This window comes from Triticum aestivum, chromosome 7D, assembly GCF_018294505.1.
Source record: "Triticum aestivum cultivar Chinese Spring chromosome 7D, IWGSC CS RefSeq v2.1, whole genome shotgun sequence".
Lineage (NCBI taxonomy): Eukaryota > Viridiplantae > Streptophyta > Magnoliopsida > Poales > Poaceae > Triticum > Triticum aestivum.
The window spans coordinates 46,096,717-46,124,280 of NC_057814.1; the positions used below are offsets into that span (position 1 = coordinate 46,096,717).

Genomic DNA, 27,564 nt, shown 5'->3' on the forward strand with positions numbered 1-27,564 from the left:
AAATGGTGATTTTGTTTTGAAAACACAAACATTATTTGAATTGCGAAAAGTTTTCGAATTCTGAACATTTATTTGAATTGTGAACAAATTTTAAAGTCTTTTTTTTAATCGTGAACAAATTTTGAAAAACTTAGTTCCGAACAATGGGCGGCAGCATAACGGTATTTGACACCGTGGCCTAGACGTTCCGGTAGATGAGCCGCCCGGCACAGTTGGGCGATCTTGTGACACTGTTGGACACGGGCGGCGACCTTGCTATGTACGGCTGCACCGATCCCGACTATGTTACTGTGGGTGTTTGGGTGTTGCAGGACTATGATGCACAGACCTGGGGGTTCCGATACCGGATTAACTTGTTAGCGATGGAGGCATCTCCACCGCTTAAGTTGTGGAAATCTATCCCTAGGCTGGCTGTGATCAACGAGCGTGAGCTGTTGATGGCGCAGCGTCCTCGCCGTCTACTGCATTGTGACATCGATGGTGTGTTCTTAGGGAATGTAGAAAGCAAAGAGCATGAGAACCGCTCGACACTTTCTAGGCACCGCTTCCAAGAGAGCATGGTTTTAGTCCCATTGTTTGACGTGCAAGCAGAAGAAGATGCTGTGAGCAACGAGCCTCCTCCATTCGTCATGGTGCTATAAGATGATGCCATGCTCATCTTAATGCTTTGGACTAGTTGTTTGAGGCCCAAGAAGAAGAATAAGATGCTGTGAGCAACGAGCCTCCTACATTCGTCATGGTGCTATAAGACGCCATGCTCCATTCCATATTAATGATTTGGACTAGTTGTTTGTTGTGCCCTTGGTAGTATCTACCCTGTATCTGTATGAACCTTGCCTTCTGTTCCATGTTCTTACTTTTTAGTACTACTACTAGTAGAACCAAACACTTTGTATTTCTGAAGTAGTACTCTAGTTTCATCGTCATGCTTGTCATGTTATCTTGAACATCGTGTTAACGTATATTATGAAGAATGGTATATCTATTGCTAGATAGAACTGTTGTACTGTTCTCCTGAGTTCACCTTCAATTTTTGTTATCAAAAGTGACGAAAGGCATGGTTGCAGTTTGAAATGATAATTCCTTGGCGATAAGTTATGGCATTTTAGGTGCTGACATGGTTATGTAGCTGAATATTTTGATCTTTCATGCTCAGTGCACACTTTGGTCCTACTGATTTTGCTGTGCCCATGGAGTATCTATCTTGTATGAACCTTACTTTCTGTTCTACGGTCTTCCTTTTTAGTACTGCTAGTAGAACTGAACACTTTGTATGTCTGAAGTAGCTCCTTCCTGCTATCATCACTTGGTGCCTGTTATGCTATCTTGAGCATTATGTTAATGTTTCGAAACAATGGAGTATCTATGATATATCAAACTTTTATGCTGTTCACCATGTTTACTTTCAGTTTGCATTGTTATTAAGCCGTGGTTGCAGTTTCAAACACTGATAATTCCTTTCCGAGAGTTTATGGCATTTAGTTGTTCAAATGGTTAGTAGTTTTGATACCCCCTTCTGTAGCTTAGTTTTTTATCTTTCATGTTCAGTGATTTGGACTAGTTGAAATGGTTATGAACTTGATTGATTGGATTTCACTATGAACTGAATTTAATCAGGAGCTGTTTTTAATCCTGGAATGTTGCAACTGCCAATTGACGTGGATGCTGCATTGGCGAGATTGATTGCCTTTTTTTTTACACTCGATTGACTGAATAAATTTGTTTCCTGGCGTTATTTTTCTGTAAGGCTGCTGTTGCATGTCTTTGTGTTTCTGTCGGTCATAGTGCAACCTGGTGTTGTTCCTTTCAATTTACCCCCAAAACAGTACCAGGTAAATGTGCTAATTCATAGTTCATCTTTATATGGATGAAGATTTGTAGCTTGCACGGTGACAGTTTCACCATGATGTTTCCATTATTTTATCTTATTAAAAATTGGTGATAATTTTGCTGATTCAGATGGTGACAGTTTTCGCAGCAACACCTCTAATCCCTCTGTTTTCATTTTGTTCCCTCTAATAAACCTGGTAAATATGCAAATTCAAGTCATCCATGTCTGCATCAAGACTTGTAGCTCACGGTGACAGTTTTAGTTTCTTTCTGGGGTTCATGCAAGACCAGATGGACAATCCCGATTTTTCAGTAAGATACTAGTTCTTCACACTCAGAACTGAATTGGTTTGGATTTTACTGAATTCATTGTGAAAACATAAAGAGAAATGGAGAAGTGGGGTATCGATCCCCATACCTCTCGCATGCTAAGCGAGGCTGACGAGGGAGCAGCGGGAGCTGCATCGGTTCCGGAACGTGCTGCGGAAGGACGACTTCATATGCCTCGAGAGGGTCAAGGGCCAGCTCGTCAACATCCTCGCCGGCCTGGAGCTCCACGCCGGCGTGTTCAGCACCGCCGAGCAGAAGCGCATCGTCGACTGCGTCTACGGCCTGCAGGAGATGGGAAAGCGCGGGGAGCTTGGAGGTGAGCCTTACATATTGGCTTTCATCAATGGAGTGTTCTCAGTTCGGTATACTAGGCCGTATTTCTATTGTGTAGAATCCAGAAAATTGTTTGCTTCTAGGGTTGCGTAGAGAGGTCGGTATTAGTTCAGGAGGATGCAAGTTCGTGCCTGGTCTTGTAGCTGTATCGGAGATGATGTGTTTCAAGTTCAGTTACATGACTGGTACTAAGGCCGTAGTGCCCGGGGTATGGACTATGGTTTATGGAGGTGTGTGTGACTTTCGGTTAAGTTGAGTATGGACTATGGGACTTATTCTGATTTTAGGTCAGCGTAGGAAGGTCTCTATATGGATAGAGTAGCTCTGTTGTGTAGAAATTTTTTCTTCGTCTCTCTGTCTTTTATTTCTTGTGGGAGCTATTAATTTCTCCATCAAGGAAGTGACTAGAACATCTATTTTGGGAGCTATGACTTTCAGATTTACATTTGTTATGTTAACTGTATGGGATCTTGACCCGAAGTTTCATAGATTTACATTTGTTATGTTAACTATATATGGGATCTTGACCCAAAGTTGGAAACTTTTCTTAGTCATATGTTAGATTACCAGATCTATGAAAACTATAGCAGATTCAGCTTTGCTTGACTGTAATCAATCAAACTTGATGAGGAAGATAAATTGGTATTTGGTAATTTTTGCCTGTGCTTTCATGGTAGGAGCCAGTAATAGACTAAAATACCATATAATGCCAACTCTAGATAACTGGAAGTATATTATGGAGAAATCTAGTGAATAGTAATGTACATAAAAAAATCCCCATCTTTTGGCACCTACTCCCTCTGTAAATATAAGAGCGTTTAGATCACTAAACACTCTTATATTTCTTTACAGAGGGAGTATCTATTTAATTTGCTCACATACTTCTGATATTGTGATGCCTCCATTCACATAAATCTTAGGGTGTCTGTTTCTGTATCTTTTGTGCAATTCTCTCTGATGATTTTGGCTTCATTGTTTCTGTTCTCATATAATGAGTACTGACACTGCTACAAATTATCATTTGTAAGCATGAATAACATAGCATGCTTGCATGTCTAGTGACTCTTACAGTCCTGTATCCCATGATAACCATGACTGAAGTAATAATAGTGTGTAGATGTGCTGTTGTCTCGCTACTTTCCTTTTTTAAAAAGAACATACTTTTCGGTTGTCTTCTGGTATTTGAATCCACGTCTCTTTTGTTTTAATTTTAACTATTTTAGAATGGGCTGTTCTCACAGTTGTTTTGCTGTATCACATTCTAGCATGACCTATTCAATGAAGTACTCATGTCCTCCTTGTGTCACCTATGATCATTAGCTGCTGTACTAGAATTTCCCATAGCCTAGTGCACCAGTACACCTCAAGGGTCCAAGGTGCTAGTGAACCTACTATACCCCCACTTCCATACCAAAGTTGATGGCCATTGTAACCCGCGTGCACATCCCCTGGCATGAACCCTGTAACGTATAACCAAAAACTGGCAGAAATGTAATGAATGCAACTTTTCCTGATTCACCTTACATCTATTCTGTGTTCTTATTGTTACTAGTGGTATCTTCTTTAAGGTTTTCCAATTTCATTATGTAGTTTCTACTTAGCAAATTTTATGAAAATAATAATAATTAATTGCCTAACTGTTAAAGTGATTTTTGAGAACATGTTACTTTTGTATTTCTAATGCAATGCTAATAATGTTTATTTCTTCATTTATGTTTCAGCAAGTTCTAATTGCATCCCCCCCAACAGTTTTTTCTTTACTTTCTGTGGCTAAACCTTACAACAAATATTCCCCCCTTGTCAGATCGTACATATACAGAACCTGAGAAATGGATGCGTGGTAAAGGGCGGGTAACAATTCAATTTGGATGCTGTTATAACTATGCTACGGTACTTACCTTATTCTTAATTCCATCTTCTTGTAAGCTACATTTCAACATTAGTGAAGCCTATTCATAGATCTATCTCAAGGTGAAATTTCTAATGGCAGGACAGGAAAGGAAATCCACCAGGCATCATTCGAACTTTTGTTTCTGATCCGATCCCTGAACTATTTAAGGTCATGATCAAGAGATTGGTAAGGTGGCGTATTCTGCCAACGGATTGTGTGCCAGACAGTTGCATTGTCAACATGTATGACCCTGGAGATTGCATTCCACCACATATAGACAGCCATGATTTTGTTCGACCATTTTGTACTGTTTCATTCCTCAGTGAATGCGACATACTTTTTGGGTCTAGTCTGAAAATCGCTGGTCCTGGAGAATTTACGGGCTCATTTGCAATTCCTCTGCCTGTTGGGTATGTTGGTTATCTTCTCTCGATTTTCCTCTATGCTTATGAATATCATGCAGAATTGACACTTCCTTTTGCATGTAGTATTCACACTTAATTATGTAGTGTATGGATAGGTCTGAAACTCTGAATTGATTATATTCCTGGAGATTTGAGAATTTTGATTGCATATGAATTCAAAGACCGTGTCTGATTCATTTGCTTACTGCATGACATCTTGACTGTACATGTGTGGATAGTTTTGATTTTATTTTATTTTTTGACATTCCGAAGTTCTGATCTCATATGAATACCAATATCATGCAAAGTCCGTTTGATACATGTAAATGATATTGCTTGCTGCATAGCACATTGAGGTGCTGAGCTTGTTAGCTTTGATCTGAAGTTATCTCAAGTTTGTGCCAAGATAAGCTATTTTCTAATGATTATGAGCCATTTTCTAGTGATTTTCTTTTTTATTGTTATCTTGTCTTTGTTTCTTTACCTGGGTGTCATGAATTGTATGTGATGTGTGCAGTGATCTCTGTAGTTTTATGCTGTCATTCTTTGCTTCCTTTGCTGAACACTAAATGTGAACATTCACAGGTCTGTGCTCGTCATAAATGGCAATGGTGCTGATGTTGCAAAGCATTGTGTTCCAGCGGTACCATCCAAAAGGTTATAGTTGTATGTTGCATTATTTTTCTGAACTTGATTTGTTCACCTCTGACATTATGCTGGAACTCTGATTGATGTACAGGATATCCATTACCTTCAGAAAAATGGATCCTGCAAAGCGTCCGTTCAGTTTCAAGGATGACCCTGAACTGCTGAACATCACTCCTCTCGAAGCACCAGCTGCACCCGAAACTAGCAGATCCTCGGATGAAGGCAAGGGGAAGCAGCTTGGCGTACAAACTCGGGATCCAGGCAGCAGATCATCCAGAAGCAGGAAATCCAAAGGAAGAACGACACCTGCTGGAAAGGTTGGATGGGGGGGCATTCTTGGAGACCAACCTCCACAGCACCCACAGAGCCCTATCTCCAGTGTGAGCTCTGACAGAGAGAGGGACTCCATTGGGTGGTCGAGAGAGCCAAGATATCCACCGAGTTCTGACAGAGAAAGGGACTCCGTTGAGAGGCCGAGAGAGCCAAGATATCCGCGTGACGCGCCATCTCATGGCGAGGACCTCAGAGACCGGCTGAACAGGCCGCCTCATGAGAGGACGCCTGGCAGCGGCGCGTTCTTCGTCAACAACGGCGCGGACTCCCAGGCCAGGGGGCAGCGGATGGAGCACAGGCAGCTACAGATGATCAACCGCACCATCAACGACGACATGGACTCCCTCTCCGTCGGGAGCCACGAGTCCTCCGAGCAGCCCCGTGTCAGCGTGCGGACCATACACAACAGACCAAGGACCAGAATAAACCTGGGCTGGTAGCCAGCCATATCATGTGTGACCGACCGTGTCTGTACTCAAAATCTTGGGATGCAATGTCGGAAAAGTTTATCGATACCTGGAAACTGGAAAGGGGAAGTTGAGATGTACATTTCAGGAACTGAATTCACTGATAGATACTGTAGTCAGGAGCCTATTGTGTAGATAATCAGAGCTGTTATTTTTTCCTGGAATGCTGTAATTGTGTCTTGGTGTGGATGTTGTGTTGCGTTGGCGCGATTATTGATGACTGAATAATATTGGCTGGGTGTAGGGCAGGAGTTTTTCCTGGAATTAATATGCTGTGATTGTGTCTTCAGTAACATTTTGCTCTTTATATTTGGAAAGAGATAGCAGTAACATTTTGCTTTTGGCCTGTGAAATTTTATTATTTGTGCTGCTTTGGTTTGAGGGAAAGATTGTGTGCTTGTTTTTGTTTTTATGCCTAGAAGGATTTGTGAGATCTGAATTCACTGATAGATACTGTAGTCAGGAGCCTATTGTGTAGATAATCAGAGCTGTTATTTTTTCCTGGAATGCTGTAATTGTGTCTTGGTGTGGATGTTGTGTTGCGTTGGCGCGATTATTGATGACTGAATAATATTGGCTGGGTGTAGGGCAGGAGTTTTTCCTGGAATTAATATGCTGTGATTGTGTCTTCAGTAACATTTTGCTCTTTATATTTGGAAAGAGATAGCAGTAACATTTTGCTTTTGGCCTGTGAAATTTTATTATTTGTGCTGCTTTGGTTTGAGGGAAAGATTGTGTGCTTGTTTTTGTTTTTATGCCTAGAAGGATTTGTGAGATCTGAATTCACTGATAGATACTGTAGTCAGGAGCCTATTGTGTAGATAATCAGAGCTGTTATTTTTTCCTGGAATGCTGTAATTGTGTCTTGGTGTGGATGTTGTGTTGCGTTGGCGCGATTATTGATGACTGAATAATATTGGCTGGGTGTAGGGCAGGAGTTTTTCCTGGAATTAATATGCTGTGATTGTGTCTTCAGTAACATTTTGCTCTTTATATTTGGAAAGAGATAGCAGTAACATTTTGCTTTTGGCCTGTGAAATTTTATTATTTGTGCTGCTTTGGTTTGAGGGAAAGATTGTGTGCTTGTTTTTGTTTTTATGCCTAGAAGGATTTGTGAGATCTGGAGTTCTGCAGAAGCAAAGTCAAGATAGTGTTTTTTACGGAGTGCATTATATTCAGATGTGCAAAAAACAAACAAAAAAAATGGAGAAGTGGGTAATTCAGTCAGATCTGCAAGAATTAAAAATTAAAATAAAGAAATTTAAGAAAAAAAAGGAGAATGGAGAAGTGGGGTATCGATCCCCATACCTCTCGCATGCTAAGCGAGCGCTCTACCATCTGAGCTACATCCCCTTTTGCGATACTTACAATTAACTAATATACATAACTATAGTATACGGTAATTTACGTGTCCTGTCTTCTTTTTGCCGAGAAATTTACATGTCTTGTTGAAAATCGCAACTGTGTGGTGTATAAAAAGGTGGTTACGTGTACCCCCACTTTGTTTTTTGCGTTCAGTTTCACCAAAGTTTAACGACTCAGGAGGTCACGAACCTAACGAAAAAACAGCCGTACAGCTCTGAACCCTGCCATAACTAGCCATGAAGTGGCTTACATTATTCTGGTTGTGACCCACATGAGTAATACAAGTATCTCGTTCATTCAGTTTCCTTTTGATCTCCCGAATCAAGAAAGAGTCTCTCAGCACGTCAACGGCCTCGAGGCAGCCCGATTCAACAACTATGGGCAAAATACCCCATTGCAGAGCTAGCAGAACACCTTCAGAGATACTCCCTCCGTCCCAAAATGTAAGATCATTAGTGTCAAAATTGATCTTACATTTTAGGACGGAGGGAGTAGCATTCACTTCTGACTCAAGAGCATCCTGACATTTGATTATGTTCATCATGTTGTGAAGATAATTGCACCATTAGCATCCAGTTCCGACTCAAGACCATCCTGACATCAAATTAGCACCATTCCAGTTGCAGCCAAGCACATCAGCGATAAGATAGGAACCATCCGTGTTCAGTTTAACCTAGCCAATGCCCGGCGCATTCCAGTTCGAGCCTATGATCACTAGTTATAATGTTCTAAGCTGGGGTCTTTCTTTTTCATGTCTTATATATTCTTGTTCATCATAGTGGCATCTGGTCTTGTTCCTTTTACCCCCCGCCCCCCCCCAAAAAAAGGACTAAAAAATGTGCTAATTCGCAGTTCATATTTATCTGGTTGAAGATTTGTAGCTTACATAGTTTGACCATGACGTTTCCATTATCTTGGTGATAATTTGACCGATTCAGATGGTGTCAATTCCCACATCATCATCATAGATGTATAAAAAACTTAAACTTACAATAATTAATAAAAAAAACAAATGATTGCGCATCCAGGGAATCGAACCCTGGTCAGTACCGTGGGAGGGTACAATGATACCACTACACCAGATGCGCTTTGGTGGTGTTTTCCTTTGGTAGTTTAATTTGGATTCTAGAGCACTCAGATCTGCAAAGAAATAAAAAAACCAAAAAGAATTGGAGAAGTGGGGTATCGATCCCCATACCTCTCGCATGCTAAGCGAGCGCTCTACCATCTGAGCTACATCCCCTTGGTTGGTTATGGTAATTAACAATATTACTTATCTGCCAGTAAAGCACGTGTCTTGTTGGTGCAATTGCCATACGCGACCACCTTTTTCAGAGGCATGGTGGCTGCGGTTTGAAATGCCAATTCCTTGGCGACAAGTTATTCAAATTTTTGTTGTTGAAATGGTTAATCAGTTTGCATGCTCCCCTCTGTAACTTAATCTTTTGATCTTTTATGCTCAGTGCACACTTACTTACGTACAATTGCTTTTTTCACCTTGTCGCTCCCGCTCTTTGTATGGAGATGTTTTTCATCAGGCATACATCTGGGAATAGAATCTGGTGGTGTGTCTGAATGTCTGATTGTTACCAGTGGCAAGTAATTTTGTCTTTCTTTGCTTTCCTCCTGATTTTGTGACCAGGATATCTGGTGTCATCTTGATCAGCATGTTATGGTCTGATGTAAGTAGGGTGTTGGCTGGTGTTATTTTCTGCAAGGCTGCCGTAAACATTTTTCAAAATTGCAAACAAATTTCAAATTCTAAATACTTTTTTGCATTGTGAACAGGTTTCGAATTCCTTTTTTATAATTGTAAACAAAATAGGAAAACCTTGGTTCCGAACAATGTGTTTTAGTTGTGAACAAATTTTCAAAATGTGAATGAAATTTGGAAAACATGAACAATTTTTGAAACACATGAACAAAATTGACCCCCTTCGCCTCCGTGAACTATGCCGTTCGAGTTACACCGCTAGAATTTCATACACACGCAGAGAATCTTGAACAGGTATTAAGTGTCTTTGTTAATTACCATTGCCAAATCAGGGGATGTAGCTGTACGGACCTTGCATTGCAACTGTGCAAGTACATTTATGGAAGGATTTGTAAAAAGAAAGAAAAGGGGATGTAGCTCAGATGGTAGAGCGCTCGCTTAGCATGCGAGAGGTATGGGGATCGATACCCCACTTCTCCATTCTTCTTTTGTTTACATCTCGATTTTTCTTTCTTTGTTTTTTTTCTGCAATTCTCTGTAGAGAAAAACTATCTTGATTCTTGACTTCACTTTTGCAAACTCCAAATCTCCCAAACACGCGAAAAATCACATAAAAGGGAAAACAAATAAATGCGCACAAATAGATTTTTTCTGCAAGCCAAAGCAGTGCAGCAATAATCACATGCCAAGAGCAAAATGTCATCATCATAACTCCATAAACAGCTCTTATCAGGATCTGAATATATACTTTGAAAAAGCACTCTTTGTTTTACTTTCGCAGACTCATAAACAGCTCTTATCAGTAGTGAACTTCTCCATTTGTTGTTATTTTGCATACTCATAAACAGCTCTTTCGCAGACTCATAAACGTTGACAATGGCCACTACTTGAACGTTGCTAGCTGCATCTCTGTGGTGGTTCTTGCAGTGAGCTGGGAACTTCTTGAGTTTTGTTCTTCTGCTTGAAGTTTCAGTCTATCAGCAGGGGATGAATTTGTGTTTTCAGTTCATCATGTTCGACTGCGCGTACTCTCCAGTCATCAGGTGGCTGAACCACCTGAACGGGTCTGCTGCTGGGCTAAACGGCCAGCCCCTCTCTCTCGCTCAACGTGCGCCTGCACGTCCTGCATGCTAGGCATGCCGATGTAACCTCTCACCCCACCTCTCTGTACTCTACTGATGTACCCTATATAAGCCCATCGAGGCCATGTAGTACGATGTGTGAGAGCAGTACAATTCAACTCATCACTGAGATCGAGTTCTGAACATGGCTGCGTGCTTTGTATGCTCGATTTAGCATATCCCGTGCCTGGTGTGCCTTTCCTTGAGCAATAATCAGGTTGTGTCCCCATAATACCGTAAGAATCATAGTTTCTGTGCTTCTCCAATTTTTGTTTTCTGTTTTGTTTTGTTTTTGCACATGTGTACAAATCCAAATTCTTCTGCATTTGGTTTATTCAGTCGCCAAATCTCGGCAATGCAGTATCAACATCAGGACACAATTACAGCATTCCAGTAAAAAGACCGGCTGTTATCTACACCAGCGGGCTTCTGCTACCGTATCCATCAGTAAATTCAGTTCCTCAGATGCTGGGCTCAAGGGATCAAACGTGAGATATAGCCATGAGGAATCGAGAAAGAGGAGGTGCTCCTCTGTTTCTCACATTTTTCTGTTACCTAGTGCCCGCCAGCAGTAGCTCATGCCGCTCGGGTTCTGGTCACTTGACCAAAACTTCGTAATCTCCTTCTGCTAAATCAATGAAAAGCCAGTGAACGCTGGATCTTTCAAAAGAAAAAAAGAGAGCGAGTGGCAGCGCCCAAATCTTAACACGGCCCGCTTTGCAATGTGTGAGCCCTCCAAACAACCATTAGGACTGCAACTTAACTGTCCACGACTTGATGAGTTTTATTAACAAAATTGTACGCAAGTGTTGCGAGTTACTTCAAGAAATAGGAAGGGGGTATTCACAAACAACGATGGCACGCACATCCAGCTGGGCCGACAGGTCTGACGTGGCCGCCAGATGGCGTGATTTGATTGGTTAGGGACTTTTTTGCCACCACGTGCGGACGTGCCAAGTTTGTATACCCGACTACCACACTTTGGAAGTTTGTGGATGTATAGTGCACATGCGAGTCAAGCTTGTGGACCGAGAGACGTAGAGGGGAAGCCTTCGACGTGGTACTTGAGAAGGAAGCAACACTTGTTGGTGCGGTGTCGAGACCTTGGTCGTGAAGGGAGCATCCTCCTTGGGATGGCCCAGTTGTGCTGTCATGTGCTCCGCCTCAGTTTTTTTTAGGGGTGTGCCCTGCCTCAGTTGTCAGACGCCTTCTGGTTACGAGGCCTCCGCCGCCTGGAAGCAGTGTTCCGTGGGCTCATTGTTGGTTGTTGGGCAAGCATTCGGGCCTCCGCGTGGCAGGGTTCGGCTTTGCAGGCACATAGCTCGCCATGGCTGTCGACTCTAAAGCTGAGGCACCCAAACTAGAAGGTCTGGCCGATGACGAAGGGGACAACGAGGATTCGGCTCACCGCTTCAGAGGAGACAAAGTGGCGGGGACCGAGGGAGGGGGGGGGGGGCTCGACACGACGAGAAGCCACCGTTTGAGGGCAGGCTAAAGGGACCATCTCGACTCGTTCAACAGATCCGCGTGTGCCGCCCCTACCTGGTGCACCAACAGTTGGTCTTTCATAACATGTAGTCCCGCCGATCGGCGGCGTATTTATTCAGAGGGGCGTGTGAGCGGCGGATCGAGATGGCAAGGAACGAGACATGGATTTAACTTAGGTTTGGGCCCTCCGAGAGAAGGTCAGAACATGCTCCTGCCTTTGGTGGTTGTATTGCTCGAGTGCTCGTCAACGACCGGGTGGATCACCGGAGAGATTTATTTCTTGGGTTACAAGCTCTCTGCCTGGTGGCGGAGAGGAGGAAGATGATGGTAGGGGAAAACCCTAGCTCTAGGATGATCTAGAATGTCTTGGATCCCCGTTGTATGCTCCCTTGCCTGCCTTATATACTCGACACGGCTAGGGTTATATAACTCGGGTGCAGACGCGGTGGGCTTGCTCCACTGGTCCATCTCGGTACCGGTTCCTTGCTTGCTAGCTCTTCTCTCCAATCACCATATAGCGCCATCGAGGTCCTCCAACTCTTGGGTCTAGCCCGATAGTGATGGCTCCTATGGATCTCGGGGGCCCAAAACCGTTCCCTCATCCAAGAGCATCTGCCACTACATTCTTCTTTCATTTTTATATTCAATATATTGTTATTTCTTTTTTTAATTCAATATATAGCATAGTCAAACTGGCAGTAGTTCTAATAGATGCTTGTGCTGTATTCTTTCTGTAAGGCTTTGACTGATCATGTTTTTCGACTTTGCTGATCTATTTAATGACCAGGAGGTTTAACATTTAGTAATGTTTTCATTTCTTTATAGCATTAAGTCGGTACTCGAGCATGAACACAAACTTTAGGTTGAGTCTGCAAAGGTGCTGTAAACAGGATAAGCACGCACGAGTCAACGAGCAAGGTGGTTGCATACAACGATTACACCAACAAGACACGTAAATTACCGTTCGGTTAACTATGCTTATTAATTGATTAATTTCCAACGCTGATGTTTTGATGTCTTTGTTTCTTCATGCTAAATTGATTATTTGACGATCGAATTTTCTCTAATATGTGTGCATATGACATTGTATTTGATGTTGCAATCATGCTAGAACTTAGTTTTGTGTTAGAACTTAAAATATAATTTATTTTGTAAGTGATCTACTTTAGTCATAATAATTATTGAAGTTACACTGTATGTTTGTTATTACATATTGCCAAATAGTGCAAGTACTACTAAATCTGCTGTAAAATTTGTCATCAATTCCTTGAGTTTTTTCGTCATTTTCTTTCTTATTTTAACGTAATACCAATGCCCTAATTCATTCCGCCTTCAATTTTTTATAATGTCTTTGCTATTATGGCTTAGTCCGCTTTTTGGCCATTGGATTATCCCAATTTTTGTCCATGGGACCATGTATTTGGTGTTGCAATCGTCTGCCACTACTTAGTTTCCTGTTAGGAACTTATGAAATTCATTTTGTAAGTGACCTACTTGAATCATAATAATTATTAAAGTTGTACTACTATATGCTTATTATTGCATATTGTGGAACAATGCAAGTTCTACGAAATCTGTTACAAATTTTGGTCATCATTTGCTTTGGATTTTTCTTCATTTTCTTTCTTCTTTTATAGTAAAACCATTCTCTTAATTCATTCTACCTCCAGATAATACTTCTTTTTCTTTAAAAAAATTTATTATGTCTTTGTTATTCATGCTTAGTCAATTTTTCTTCTTCTTATATGCATCTAACATCGTATTTAATGATGCAATCGTGTGCCACAACTTAATTTTGCGTGACGAACTTTCCATTGCAATTTTTATTATTTTATACAATGGCATTTTCAATTTATGTAGTACATAAATTTTATTCTTTAGACCATGTCAAATTTTTTTCATTAGACCATGGCAAAAAAAAAAATTAAACTATGGCAATTTTATTATTTGTATGTGTCCTAAGACCTAACACATATTGAACTTGTCTCATGTGTCCAATGGAAAATTCCTAAAATTGGCCATCCTTTCAAATCATAAATCCATATTCCTGCAAAAACTTTCCATTGTAGTTTATTTATTTTATACCATGGCATTTTCAATTTATGTAGTACATCAATTTTATTCTTTAGACTATGGAAAAAAATCTAATTAGACCAATTAAAATTTACTAATTAGATTATGGCAATTTTATTATTTTCATGTGTCCCAAAACATTTTACACTTGTCTCATTGTCCAATGGCAAATTCCTAAAATTTGCCATCCTTTTAAAGCATAAATCCACGTTCCTACAAAAACTTTCTTACAAATTAACGTGTAATTATATGTCCATCATTTTTTACCGTATAAAATTGATGGTAATTTTTCATTATGGTGCATAGGTTTTGAAATTGATTTTTCGCCATGGTAAAAAATAAAATTGCAATGGTGCCAAAAATAAGTTTGCCGTGTTAGAGAACAAAATCAGAAAATACAGAAAGGATTCTTCAATAATTTTGCAATGGCCCAAGAATTAAATTTTCTATGTTACAAAAAAAATAAATTTCATTGCTCTATGCATAAAATTTGCATCACACACAAAAAGAAAATACCATGGTCCATGAAGTAAATTTGTCATGGTCAAAAATTAATAATTACGGTGTTTCGTGAAGTAAATTTGCCAAGGTCTAAAAAAATCAATGTCCCACTAGGTAAATTTGCCATGGTACAAACGAAGGAAATTTTCCACTTTCCAAAAGAAAGATATTTCCCATGGTACATAAAAGGAAAATTTCTGTGCTACAAAATATAGTTTGCCATGATGGAATTGTTGGGGAGTTTTGTAAATATTTGCATGGCAAATAGACACAAATGTTTCCATAAATGGTTTTGGGAGAGTTTGTAAATATTCGCATGGCAAATTTTAAATAACTTTGGTTCAAACGTATATCTTTCATTTTTCTTGTATGTTTTTAAGTTATGGAAAAATTAGTTTCTAACGCATGTCAATTTATAAAAAAAATGTGTGGCATTTTTGGCTACAAAATCGTGTCTATTTTTATCTGTGGCGATAATTTTTGGTTTTTCCCCATGGCAATTGTCCACACACCTTTGATGTGCCATGGGGGTGGGGGGGGGGGGGGTAAAGCATGATTCTTTTCTCGATCATGTAGGATGGCAATTTTTCCTTTTGCATGACGACACTTTTAGTTGTAACCAACTTTATGGCAAATTACATAGAAATTGTGGGACCTACTTCACAAGACAATTTTTTTGAAAAAAAAATTCTCAACATTCATGGAAAATTAAAAAGAATTGCATGTTGTTTTTAGAGTATTGTACATTGTGGCAATTTTCTGAATGCCTGATACTTGTTTTGGTGCTCAAACCTGGGCTTCTTTGGTCTATTTTTACCCGCATGTTATGTTTATCAGCGTGAAGTTTTAACATATATCCGTGTGTTGCGCGATGGGACGAGACGTACCGTGCACCCCAGCGCGCCATTTTGGGCCGGCCCATGTTCATGATTTTGGAAAAATGTTCATGTATTCTAAAAAGTTAGTACAATTGAACAAATGTTCACAAACTCAAAAAATGTTCATGGCTTTTTAAGAAAAATCCATGAATTGCAAAAAAGTTCACCAATTCAAAACAGATGTTTGCTAATTCAAAAAATGTTCATAAAAATGTTTTTTGATTCAAAAAATGTTTACGGGTTCTAAAAAATTGTTCACAATTTCAAAGAATGCTTGCAAATAAAAAAAATGTTCCTAATTTTAAAAAAACTTCACAAATTAATTAAATGTTCATGATTTCAAATGTTCACGAGTTCAGAAAATGTTCGCGTGCTTCTTTTGCCATCTCGCCTGACATTTCTGTTCAAGCTATGCTCACTTCCACATCGCTCGAACACCTGTTCCACTTGCCACTGTCGATCCAGGCCAGAGAAACAGTTACAGATGCTAACCAGTTCGGTTGGTCTGAACCCCCATCAGATAGATGCCTGGTCCTGTGTCTGGGGAGATTTCTCTGCCAAGAAATATTACAACTTCTGCTTCTGAGATGTTCAGGTTGACCCAGAGTTTAAACTGATTTGGAAATCCAAGTGCACCATGAAAATTAAAGTCTTCCCCTGGCTCCTAATGGCTGATAGATTGAACCCCAGAGACATGCTTCGTGGGAGACACTACAACATAGGCACTGATCTTAAGTGTCTGCTGTGTGGAGCTGCCAGAGAAATAGCAGAGCGTCTTTTCTTTGACTGCCAGTTCAGTGCCTGTTGTTGGGACAAACTCCAAGTTAGCTGGCCTAGTGGGGGAGACAGGCTTCAGAAGTTGCATGCTGGACGAGTTGCTTGGTCAGGGACTCTGTTCACTGAATGCTTCGCCACTACTGCTTGGAATATCTGGAAAGAGAGGAACAACAAAAATTTCAGAGGCATCCATCCCACCCTGAGTGGCAGCTGGTTCTAATACCTTTGGCTATCCTCTTAGGCTCTACTCAACCTCCCCCTCATCTCTCATAGCTTTGTATATTCCTGCCCGCCATCCTCTCCCTGTACATGCTAAAAGCAATAGGACCAAAGCGTGCACTCAACATAAAAGATCAAAATATTACAGAGGGGAGCATGTAAACTAACCATTTCAGCAACAGAAATGCAATAACTTCTCGTGAAGGAATTACCATTTCAAACTGCAACCACCCTGCCTTTCATGCTTTTAACGGTGCAAACTGAAAGTTAACAGGGTAGAACAGTAGAACTGTTCTATGTATAGCATAGATAATCCATTGTTCAGAACATACATTAACATGATGTTCAAAGGCAGCATGACAAGCACGAAATGATGATAGTAGAAGTACTACTTCAACCATGAGCCGTACAAAGTGTTCAGCTCTACTACTAGTACTAACTAGAAGTAATAAGAACAGAGTACAAAAGACATGGCTCATATGGGATGTCCAAATCATTAAGATGGAGCATGTCATCTTGCAGCACTGTGTTGAATGGAGGCTCCTGGTTCACAGCATCTTCTTCTTGCGCCTCAAACAATGGAAGTGAAATCATGCTCTCTTGGAGGCGATGCCCCGTAAGTATCAAGCGGCTATCATGCTCTTCGATTTCCACATTTCTTAAAAACACACCATCAGGGTCGCAATGCAACAGACGGCCAAGACTCGGCCAGATCAACAGCTCACGCTCGTTGATCAGAGCTATCTCGGGTGCGGAATATCAAACCGTTTTGATGTGATTACAGCCGCCAAGTACTCCTCGTAACGCTTCGGGGATGTAGCTCAGATGGTAGAGCGCTCGCTTAGCATGCGAGAGGTATGGGGATCGATACCCCACTTCTCCATTCTGCTTTTTTTGTTTTTTTATTTCTTTGCAGATCTGAGTGCTCTAGAATCCAAATTAATCTACCAAAGGAGAATCCTCATCTGAGCGCATCTGGTGTAGTGGTATCATAGTACCCTCCCACGGTACTGACCAGGGTTCGATTCCCTGGATGCGCATTTCTTAATTTTTGTAAGTTTTAAGTTTTTGTACATTTTGTTTTGTTGCTGTGGAAACTGTCGTCATTGGAATCGGCCGAAATATCTGCAATTTTTTATCAGATAAATAATGGAAACATCATGGTGAAAATATAAAGATGAACTGGAAATTAGCACATTGTTGAACCAAAAATAGACCCGGTTCAACTGCCAGGTCCTTTTTTGGGGGTAAAAGGAACAAGACTATGATGAACAAAAACATCAAAATAATGCTAGCCAACACAAATCCGGTCACAGAAGCAGCAGCAAAGAAAGACCCCAGCTAGCAACACCTACAAGATTTATATCACCAACCTTTCTTCTCCCAACAAGGTGGTTGCAAATGCTTGGTGAATCGACTCAGACCAATATTGGATGAAATTATTTCGCCAGCCCAGAGTGCTTTTGGGCCTGGCCGGATGATCACTGACAATGCTCTTTTGGCTTTTGAATGCATCCACCATATTCAACAGGAAAAGGATCCGGAGAGAAGTTTTTGTGCATATAAACTTGATCTCTCAAAAGCGTACGACCGGGTTGACTGGACATACTTGAAGCAAATGATGCAAAAGATGGGTTTTGCTTGCCGATGGGTGGACTGGATTATGACGTGTGTCACCACGGTGAGATATTCAGTTAAATTCAATGGAACCCTCTTGGATTCATTTGCACCGACGCGCGGGCTTCGGCAAGGTGATCCCCTCTCCCCATTTTTGTTCCTGTTTGTAGCTGACGGCCTATCTGCTTTGTTGAAGGATGGTGAGGAAAAGGGCAGGTTTCCCCCCTAAAAATACTAGTAAGGTACACGTGCATTGCACGCATGAGATTTGGCAACCAAATTATGAATAAATACCACACTATAGCATGTAAGCTTTGAGTCATATATGCATGATGTACATATTCGTTTAATTCTTATAGTTCATCTCATTCAAAATCAATTAGTTTTATAAAAAAAATCTATTTTAAGATTCATGGAATTGTGCATAGTAAAGCATAAAGTAAAAACAAATAGTGACAATTCATTTAGACAAAAAAAGTTTGGGCAATTAAGATATGGAAGATTCTAGAACAAAGGAGAAGTGCTTGTGTTTTGAGGTTTGTGCATTATGCTTAAGTTCAACCATGGAGTCTTCTAGATTGTACATGTGGCAGAATCTGGTGGAATGTAGATGATATCCAATGGCCAGTAGTGCTCGGATTTGCCTTCTCTGTACCATCGGATTGGCTTCATCCAACGACCAACTTTCAAAGTTATTCGCACACTATATAGGGGTATAGATGTAGGCGTGCGCCGGGTATCTCGCACTTGTTGTTTGCGGATGACACACTCTTGTTCTTCAAAGCGGATAACAACCAAGCTATGGAGGTCCGAAAAGTTTTAGAGACCTATGAGGCTGCAACTGGCCAGCTTATAAACCCTACCAAATGTAGCATTATGTTTGGGGAATCATGTACAGTGGCGCATCAGACTGAGGTGCGGTCAGTATTGCAAGTGCAGCGGGACACATACGAGGAAAAGTACCTGGGCTTCCCTGTTCTTGAGGGACGAATGTCAAAGGAGCAATGCCATAGCCTTCTTGCCAGTTTGACAAAGAGAATTGTGCAATGGGGCGACACATTGTCCCAAGCAGGGAAAGAGGTAATGATCAAGGCAGTCGGCCAAGCCATTCCAACGTACATGATGGGAGTTTTTAAGCTATCTATGTCTGTGTGTGATGACTTAAACCGGTTGGTTCGGAACTTTTGGTGGGGCTCCTCTCAAGGTCGGCGGAAAACACACCGGAAGTCTTGGCCAAGCATATTAGCTCCTAAGATGAGAGGGGGCATTGGATTCCGTGACTTCAGAGTTTTCAATCAAGCTCTGCTTGCATGATAGGCTTGGCGTCTTCTTACTAAACCCGACAGCTTGTGTGCGCAGGTCCTCAAAGCTCGCTACTAACCTGACGGACGCCTCGAGGATACAGTCTTCTCCGGCAATGCGTCATCCACATGGCAAGCCATCCAGTATGGTTTGGAGCTCTTGAAGAAAGGTCTTATATGGCGCGTGGGTAATGGCGAACATATCCGTATATGGCGAGATAGGTGGATCCCGCGGGAACACTCCGGGAAACTCATTACTCCGCAAGGTACATGCAGACTACGCCGGGTCTCCGAATTCACTGACGAGAGAGGAGGTTGGCGAATGGAACTCCTTCGACAGTACTTCCTGCCGGTCGACATCGCACGCGCATCAAGCTCTCTCCACAGGCCCCCGATGATGTTCTTGCATGGGCACCGGAGAAAACCGGAATCTTCATAGTCCGGTCGGCATACCGCTTTGCCATGGACGAGCGCGAGCGTCCATTGGCCAGCGCTTCGAACAGGGCACCGGATGGTCGTCGCGCCATCTGGAAGAACATATGGGGGTGCCCTGCTCCCCCGAAGGTACGCGCCTTCGCTTGGAGACTTGCAACAAATTCACTGGCTACATGGGCGAATAAATTCTCTCGTGGCCTGGAGGTATCTGACATATGCCCTTTGTGCGGGACGGAACGAGAGGACTGTTTCCACGCATTTTGTAGGTGCCCCCGGGCGGTTTCATTGTGGCGCGCTATGGCCATTGACTGGCCTATGCCGGACGTGGCAACATTGGAAAATACGGGGCCGGAATGGCTTCTTGGTGTTTTGGAGGCCCTGACTGAAACCTCCAGAATGGCGCTGCTCATGACCCTCTGGCGATCATGGCATGTGCGGAATGAGATCACCCACCAGAAGGAACCATCTCCCACGGAGGCGTCGTGTCGATTTTTGCAGGGATACATGTGATAGATCCTCTGGATCGGATTTGGCTAGTTATTCCGGTAAACCTACCTTCTCCTTGTGCTGACGAGCTTGATCCAGTGCCGGCCATGGTGATGTGGTGACGGCGGCGAAGTGGACAGAGAGATGGCGAGGAGGTGGTGCTTCCCGTGAGCACCGCGCTAACCCTAGATCGGTAGGGCGTGTAGGTGGGGTTTGTGGCGGCGATGAACTTCGTCAGTCGTGCCCCGGCCCCCACCTCTGTTAATATAGCGCGGGTCACAGGGGCCCACCAACCATAATGGGTTGGGCGCCCCCGATCAGGGCGCATTGACCAAGGGCCTGGCAGGCCGTTGGGCCTGCACAGAGGAGATCAACCTAACATTCTCCCCCTTGATCTCAACACTTTTAACCTTATACTTTCTAGTTTATTTGTTTCATCACATATTGGTACATAGAGCATGTTTCATCGTCACAGCTCAATTGCCGATAGAATCATTTAGCTACAACATATGTTTTGTTCAGAAACAAATTCTGTTCCTTTTGGGCCTATCCAGGAATCATAAGGCTTTCCCTTAAACCCATGCCGGCTAAGTGTTCCTTGAACACATTGGGTGGTAAGCCTTTCGTTAGCGGATCCGCAAGCATATCTTTTTTCCTTATATGCTCGAGACTTATAGTTTGATCCTGGATTTTATCTTTCACAACATAATACCTTATCTCTATTGTTTTGGCAGCATTACTCGACTTGTTGTTGTGAGCGTAAAATACTGCGGGCTGGTTGTCACAGTACATCTTTAGTGGTTTGTGAATACAATCTACCACTTTCAAGTCGGGTATAAATTTCTTTAGCCATATCGCCTGCCCCGTGGCTTCGAAGCATGCTACGAATTCTGCATACATCGTGGATGATGCAACTATCGACTGTTTGGAGCTTTTCCACGAAATAGCTCCACCGGCAAGGGTGAATACGTATCCTGACGTGGATTTTCTACCATCTTTGTCCCCCACAAAATCTGCATCTGAATACCCTTTTATCTCTAGGGAATCACTTCTCCTGTATATTAGCATGTAGTCCTTCGTGCCTTGTGAGGGACTCCTGGATTAGGGGGTCTTCGGACAGCCGGACTATATACTTTGGCCGGACTGTTGGACTATGAAGATACAAGATTGAAGACTTCGTCCCGTGTCCGGGTGGGACTCTCCTTGGCGTGGAAGGCAAGCTTGGCAATTCGGATATGTAGATCTCCTCCCTTGTACGACTATGTGTAACCCTAGCCCCCTCCGGTGTCTATATAAGCCGGAGGGTTTAGTCCGTAGGACAACGACAATCATAATCATAGGCTAGCTTCTAGGGTTTAGCCTCTATGATCTCGTGGTAGATCAACTCTTGTAATACTCATATCATCAAGATCAATCAAGCAGGAAGTAGGGTAGTACCTCCATCGAGAGGGCCCGAACCTGGGTAAACATTATGTCCCCCGCCTCCTGTTACCATCCGCCTTAGACGCACAGTTCGGGACCCCCTACCCGAGATCCGCCGGTTTTGACACCGACATTGGTGCTTTCATTGAGAGTTCCATTGTGCCGTCACGATAAAGGCTTGATGGCCCCTTTGATCATCGGCAATGATGCGATCCAGGGTGAGGTTTTTCTCCCCGGACAGCTCTTCGTATTCGGCGGCTTCGTACTGCGGGCCAACTCGCTTGTCCATCTGGAGCAGATCGAGGGCTACGCCCCTGGCCATCAGGTCAGGTTTGGAAGCTTGAACTATACTGCCGACATCCGCGGAGACTTGATCTTCAACGGATTCGAACCCATGTCAGGTGCGCCCCACAGTCACGATGAGCATGACTTAGCTCTGTCGTCGGATGGTGTTCGGGAGATCACACCTGTAGCTACTCCGGTCCTCAAGCCGGAGCAGATCGCGCCGTCTGAGGACGGGTGGATGGACCCCGCCACAGAGGCCGCACACTCATCGGTGATAGAGCCGAATACTGACTTCACGTCCTATGAAACCTGTGTTGCCGGACACTTGGATTCGTCCCCGGCCACGGGCTCCGAACCGCCCGCGTCCGTGCCTATCGAATCTGATTGGGCACCGATCATGGAGTTTTCCTCCGCGGATATCTTTCAGCACTTGCCCCTGGGCGACGTGCTAAATTCATTAAGGTCTCTCTCCTTGTCAGGAGACCCTTGGCCGAACTATGTCCGGCTTGAGTGGGAAGCGGACGACGAAGAAATTCGTTCCCCACCCACCACCCACTTAATAGCCACTATCGACGACTTAACCGACATGCTCGATTACGGCTCCGAAGACATTGATGGTATGGACGACGATCCAGGAGACGAACAGGAACCACCGCCCACAGCGCGCTGGACTGCCACCTCATCATATGATATATACATGGCGGACACCCCCAAAGAAAGCGGTGGCAATAAGGCAACGGAGGATAATCCCCCGAGAAGCAATCTAAGCACCGGCGTCATCGGCGCCGCTCTAAGCCCCGCCATAGCAAAAGCAGCGATACCGGCACAAGAGACAATAACGCTGCAGATAGTGCCGAAGACGAAGACAATCCCCTCCAGCCAGGCTTCGAGCGGGAAGGATGGGCAAGCAAGCCCTAAGGAACAGGCAGCAGACGGAGAATCAGGGGATGACAATTACATGCCTCTCTCTCCGAAAACGAGGTGAGCCTCGGCGACGAACAATTTATCGTGCCTGAGGATCCCGTCGAGCAGGAGCGCTTCAAGCGCCGGCTTATAGCCACAGCAAAAAGCCTGAAGAAAAAGCAACAACAGCTTCAAGCTGACTAAGATCTGCTAGCGGATAGATGGATTGAGGTCCTGGCGGCCGAGGAATACGAACTCGAGCGCCCAACCAAAAGTTACCCAAAGCACAGGTTGCTACCCCAACTCGAGGAGGAAGCATTAAAGCCTACGCTTCCAGCGTATGATGCGGCTGACCGGCCACCTCGTGGCCGAGATAAAGCGGCATATCAGGCCGAAGTCCAGCCCGCACCCCGGTGCCAGTTAAACAAAAATACCAAGGCCCGAGGTAACACGCAGGACCTGCGAGACATATTGGAAAACAAAGCAGGACATGCAAGATCGATCTACGGATCACGGGGGCGCGCCCCAACGCGTGACGACGATCGTCACGCCGGATATACTAAAAGCAAATCCGGCCGGGCCGAATACAACAGACAAGACTCGTATGAACTACGTCGTGACATAGCCCGGCACAGAGGCGCCGCACACCCCCTATGCTTCACTGATGAAGTGATGGATCACGAATTCCCAGAAAGATTTAAACCCGTGAACATTGAATCATATGATGGTACAACAGACCCCGCGGTATGGATTGAAGATTTCCTCCTCCACATCCACATGGCCCGCGGTGACGATCTACATGCCATCAAGTACCTCCCACTAAAACTCAAAGGACCGGCTCGGCATTGGCTGAATAGCCTGCTGGCAAACTCCATTGGCAGTTGGGAGAATTTGGAAGACGCATTCCTTGACAACTTCCAGGGCACTTATGTGCGACCACTGGATGCTGATGACTTGAGTCACATAACCCAACAGCCAGGGGAATCAGCCAGGAAATTCTGGACCCGGTTCCTAACTAAAAAGAACCCAATTTTCGACTGTACGGATGCCAAGGCCTTAGCTGTTGGGGAACGTAGCAGAAATTCAAAATTTTCTACGCATCACCAAGATCAATCTATGGAGTAATCTAGCAACGAGGGGAAGGGGAGTGCATCTACATACCCTTGTAGATCGTGATGCGGAAGCGTTGCAAGAACGCGGATGAGGGAGTCGTACTCGTAGCGATTCAGATCGCGGTTGATTCCGATCTAAGCACCGAAGAACGGTGCCTCCGCGTTCAACACACGTGCAGCCCGGTGACGTCTCCCATGCCTTGATCCAGCAAGGAGAGAGGGAGAGGTTGGGGAAGACTCCATCCAGCAGCAGCACGACGGCGTGGTGGTGATGGAGGAGCGTGGCAATCCCGCAGGGCTTCGCCAAGCACCGCGGGAGAGGAGGAGGAGGGAGAGGGGTAGGGCTGCGCCGAAAGAGAGACGTTCTCGTGTGTCTTGGGCAGCCCAAACCTCAACTATATATAGGGGGGGAGGGGGCTGCGCCCCCTCTAGGGTTCCCACCCCAAGAGGAGGCGGCCAGCCCTAGATCCCATCAAGGGGGGCGGCCAAGGGGAGGAGAGGGGGGGCGCCCACTAGGGTGGGCCCTAAGGCCCATCTGGACCTAGGGTTTGCCCCCTCCCACTCTCCCATGCGCCTTGGGCCTTGGTGGGGGGGCGCACCAGCCCACCTGGGGCTGGTCCCCTCCCACACTTGGCCCACGCAGCCTTCTGGGGCTGGTGGCCCCACTTGGTGGACCCCCGGGACCCTCCCGGTGGTCCCGGTACATTACCGATATCACCCGAAACTTTTCCGGTGACCAAAACAGGACTTCCCATATATAAATCTTTACCTCCGGACCATTCCGGAACTCCTCGTGACGTCCGGGATCTCATCCGGGACTCCGAACAACATTCGGTAACCACGTACATACTTTCCCTATAACCCTAGCGTCATCGAACCTTAAGTGTGTAGACCCTACGGGTTCGGGAACCATGCAGACATGACCGAGACGTTCTCCGGTCAATAACCAACAGCGGGATCTGGATACCCATGTTGGCTCCCACATGTTCCACGATGATCTCATCGGATGAACCACGATGTCGGGGATTCAATCAATCCCGTATGCAATTCCCTTTGTCTATCGGTATGTTACTTGCCCGAGATTCGATCGTCGGTATCCCTATACCTTGTTCAATCTCGTTACCGGCAAGTCTCTTTACTCGTTCCGTAACTCACATCATCCCGTGATCAACTCCTTGGTCACATTGTGCACATTATGATGATGTCCTACCGAGTGGGCCCAGAGATACCTCTCCGTTTACACGGAGTGACAAATCCCAGTCTCGATTCGTGCCAACCCAACAGACACTTTCGGAGATACCTGTAGTGCACCTTTATAGCCACCCAGTTACGTTGTGACGTTTGGTACACCCAAAGCATTCCTACGGTATCCGGGAGTTGCACAATCTCATGGTCTAAGGAAATGATACTTGACATTAGAAAAGCTCTGAGCAAACGAACTACACGATCTTGTGCTAGGCTTAGGATTGGGTCTTGTCCATCACATCATTCTCCTAATGATGTGATCCCGTTATCAACGACATCCAATGTCCATGGTCAGGAAACCGTAACCATCTATTGATCAACGAGCTAGTCAACTAGAGGCTTACTAGGGACATGGTGTTGTCTATGTATCCACACATGTATCTGAGTTTCCTATCAATACAATTCTAGCATGGATAATAAACGATTATCATGAACAAGGAAATATAATAATAACCTATTTATTATTGCCTCTAGGGCATATTTCCAACAGTCTCCCACTTGCACTAGAGTCAATAATCTAGTCCACATCACCATGTGATTAACACTCACAGGTCACATCACCATGTGACCAACATCCAAAGAGTTTACTAGAGTCAACAATCTAGTTCACATCACTATGTGATTAACACTCAATGAGTTCTGGTTTGATCATGTTATGCTTGTGAGAGAGGTTATTAGTCAACGGGTCTGAACCTTTCAGATCCGTGTGTGCTTTACGAATATCTATGTCATCTTGTGGATGCTACCACGCGCTATTTGGAGCCATTTCAAATAATTGCTCTACTATACGAATCCGGTTTACTACTCAGAGTCATCCGGATTAGTGTCAAAGTTCGCATCGACGTAACCCTTTACGACGAACTCCTTTTCACCTCCATAATCGAGAAAATTCCTTAGTCCACTAGATACTAAGGATAAGTTCGACCGCTGTCATGTGATCCATTCCCGGATCACTATTGTACCCCTTGACCAACTCATGGCAAGGCACACTTCATGTGCGGTACACAGCATAGCATACTGTAGAGCCTACGTCTAAAGCATAGGGGACGACCTTCGTCCTTTCTCTCTCTTCTGCTGTGGTCAGGTCTTGAGTCTTACTCAATACTCACACCTTGTAACACAGCCAAGAACTCCTTCTTTGCTGATCTATTTTGAACTCTTTCAAAATCATGTCAAGGTGTGCGTTCTTTGAAAGTATCATCAGGCGTCTTGATCTATCTCTATAGATCTTGATGCCCAATATGTAAGCAGCTTTATCCAGGTCTTCCTTTGAAAAACTCCTTTCAAACAACCCTTTATGCTTTCCAGAAATTTTACATCATTTCGGATCAACAATATGTCATTCACATATACTTATCAGAAATGTTGTAGCGCTCCCACTCACTTTATTGTAAATACAAGTTTCTAACAAACTTTGTATAAACCCAAAAACTTTGATCACTCCATCAAAGCGTATATTCTGACTCCGAGATGCTTGCTCTAGTCCATGGAAGGATCGCTGGAGCTAGCATACCTTTTAGCATCCTTAGGATCGACAAAACCTTTCTGATTGTATCACATACAACCTTTCCTTACGAAAACTGGTAAGGAAACTTGTTTTGACATCCATCTGCCAGATTTCATAAATGCAGCTAATGCTAACATGATTCCGACGGACTTAAGCATCGCTACGGATGAGAAAATCTCATCGTAGTCAACTCCTTGAACTTGTGGAAATACTCTTTGCCACAAGTCGAGCTTCATAGACGGTAACATTACCGTCCACGTCCGTCTTCTTCTCAAAGATCCATTTATCTCGGATTTCATGGCTTCTAACCATTTGTCGGAATATGGGCCCACCATCGCTTCTCCATAGCTCGTAGGTTCATGTTGTCTAACAACATGACTTCCAAGACAGGATCACGTACTACTCTGAAGTAGCACGCATCCTCGTCGTCCTACGAGGTTTGGTAGTGACTTGATCCGAAGTTTCATGATCACTATCATAAGCTTCCACTTCAATTGGTGTAGGTGCCACAGGAACAACTTCCTGTGCCCTGCTACACACTAGTTGAAGTGACGGTTCAATAACCTTATCAAGTCTCCACCATCCTCCCACTCAATTCTTTCGAGAGAAACTTTTCCTCGAGAAAGGACTCGTTTCTAGAAGCAATTACTTTTGCTTCCAGATCTGAAATAGGAGGTATACCCAACTGTTTTGGGTATTCTATGAAGATGCATTTATCCGCTTTGGGTTCGAGCTTATCAGCCTGAAACTTTTTCACATAAGCATCGCAGCCCCAAACTTTTAAGAAACGACAACTTAGGTTTCTCTAAACGGTGTCGTCTCAACGGAATTGCGTGGTGCCCCTTTTAAAGTGAATGCGGTTGTCTCTAATGCCTAACC

The 27,564-nt window shown here is 43.7% G+C and overlaps 1 protein-coding gene and 6 non-coding genes across 7 annotated transcripts; 4 read left to right on the forward strand and 3 right to left on the reverse strand.

The window, feature by feature from the left end:
* Nucleotides 1–194: 194 nt before the first annotated feature.
* On the forward strand, nt 195–6,525 carry LOC123170735 (uncharacterized). Its single transcript, XM_044588518.1, has 7 exons — nt 195–632; nt 1,439–1,493; nt 2,264–2,476; nt 4,298–4,383; nt 4,484–4,794; nt 5,374–5,445; nt 5,528–6,525. Exons 1-7 carry the CDS (start codon nt 195–197, stop codon nt 6,207–6,209), a joined length of 1,857 nt encoding a protein of 618 aa, XP_044444453.1. The 3' UTR covers nt 6,210–6,525.
* Nucleotides 6,526–7,516: 991 nt separating this feature from the next.
* Nucleotides 7,517–7,589, reverse strand: TRNAA-AGC (transfer RNA alanine (anticodon AGC)). Its single transcript has one exon. It is a non-coding gene; the product is annotated as a tRNA-Ala (tRNA).
* A 1,029-nt stretch (nt 7,590–8,618) lies between these two features.
* Nucleotides 8,619–8,689, reverse strand: TRNAG-CCC (transfer RNA glycine (anticodon CCC)). The gene has a single exon. It is a non-coding gene; the product is annotated as a tRNA-Gly (tRNA).
* An 82-nt stretch (nt 8,690–8,771) lies between these two features.
* On the reverse strand, nt 8,772–8,844 carry TRNAA-AGC (transfer RNA alanine (anticodon AGC)). Its single transcript has one exon. It is a non-coding gene; the product is annotated as a tRNA-Ala (tRNA).
* An 878-nt stretch (nt 8,845–9,722) lies between these two features.
* TRNAA-AGC (transfer RNA alanine (anticodon AGC)) lies at nt 9,723–9,795 on the forward strand. The gene has a single exon. It is a non-coding gene; the product is annotated as a tRNA-Ala (tRNA).
* A 7,387-nt stretch (nt 9,796–17,182) lies between these two features.
* Nucleotides 17,183–17,255, forward strand: TRNAA-AGC (transfer RNA alanine (anticodon AGC)). Its single transcript has one exon. It is a non-coding gene; the product is annotated as a tRNA-Ala (tRNA).
* An 86-nt stretch (nt 17,256–17,341) lies between these two features.
* TRNAG-CCC (transfer RNA glycine (anticodon CCC)) lies at nt 17,342–17,412 on the forward strand. The gene has a single exon. It is a non-coding gene; the product is annotated as a tRNA-Gly (tRNA).
* The last annotated feature ends 10,152 nt before the right edge of the window (nt 17,413–27,564 follow it).

Coding starts and splice junctions, on each gene's coding strand:
- LOC123170735 (XM_044588518.1), top strand. CDS start 195: ATGAGCCGCCCGGCACAGTTGGGCGATCTTGTGACACTGTTGGACACG. Junction 4,384..4,483: donor GCTGTTATAACTATGCTACG/GTACTTACCTTA, acceptor TTCTAATGGCAG/GACAGGAAAGGAAATCCACC. Junction 4,795..5,373: donor GCAATTCCTCTGCCTGTTGG/GTATGTTGGTTA, acceptor GAACATTCACAG/GTCTGTGCTCGTCATAAATG.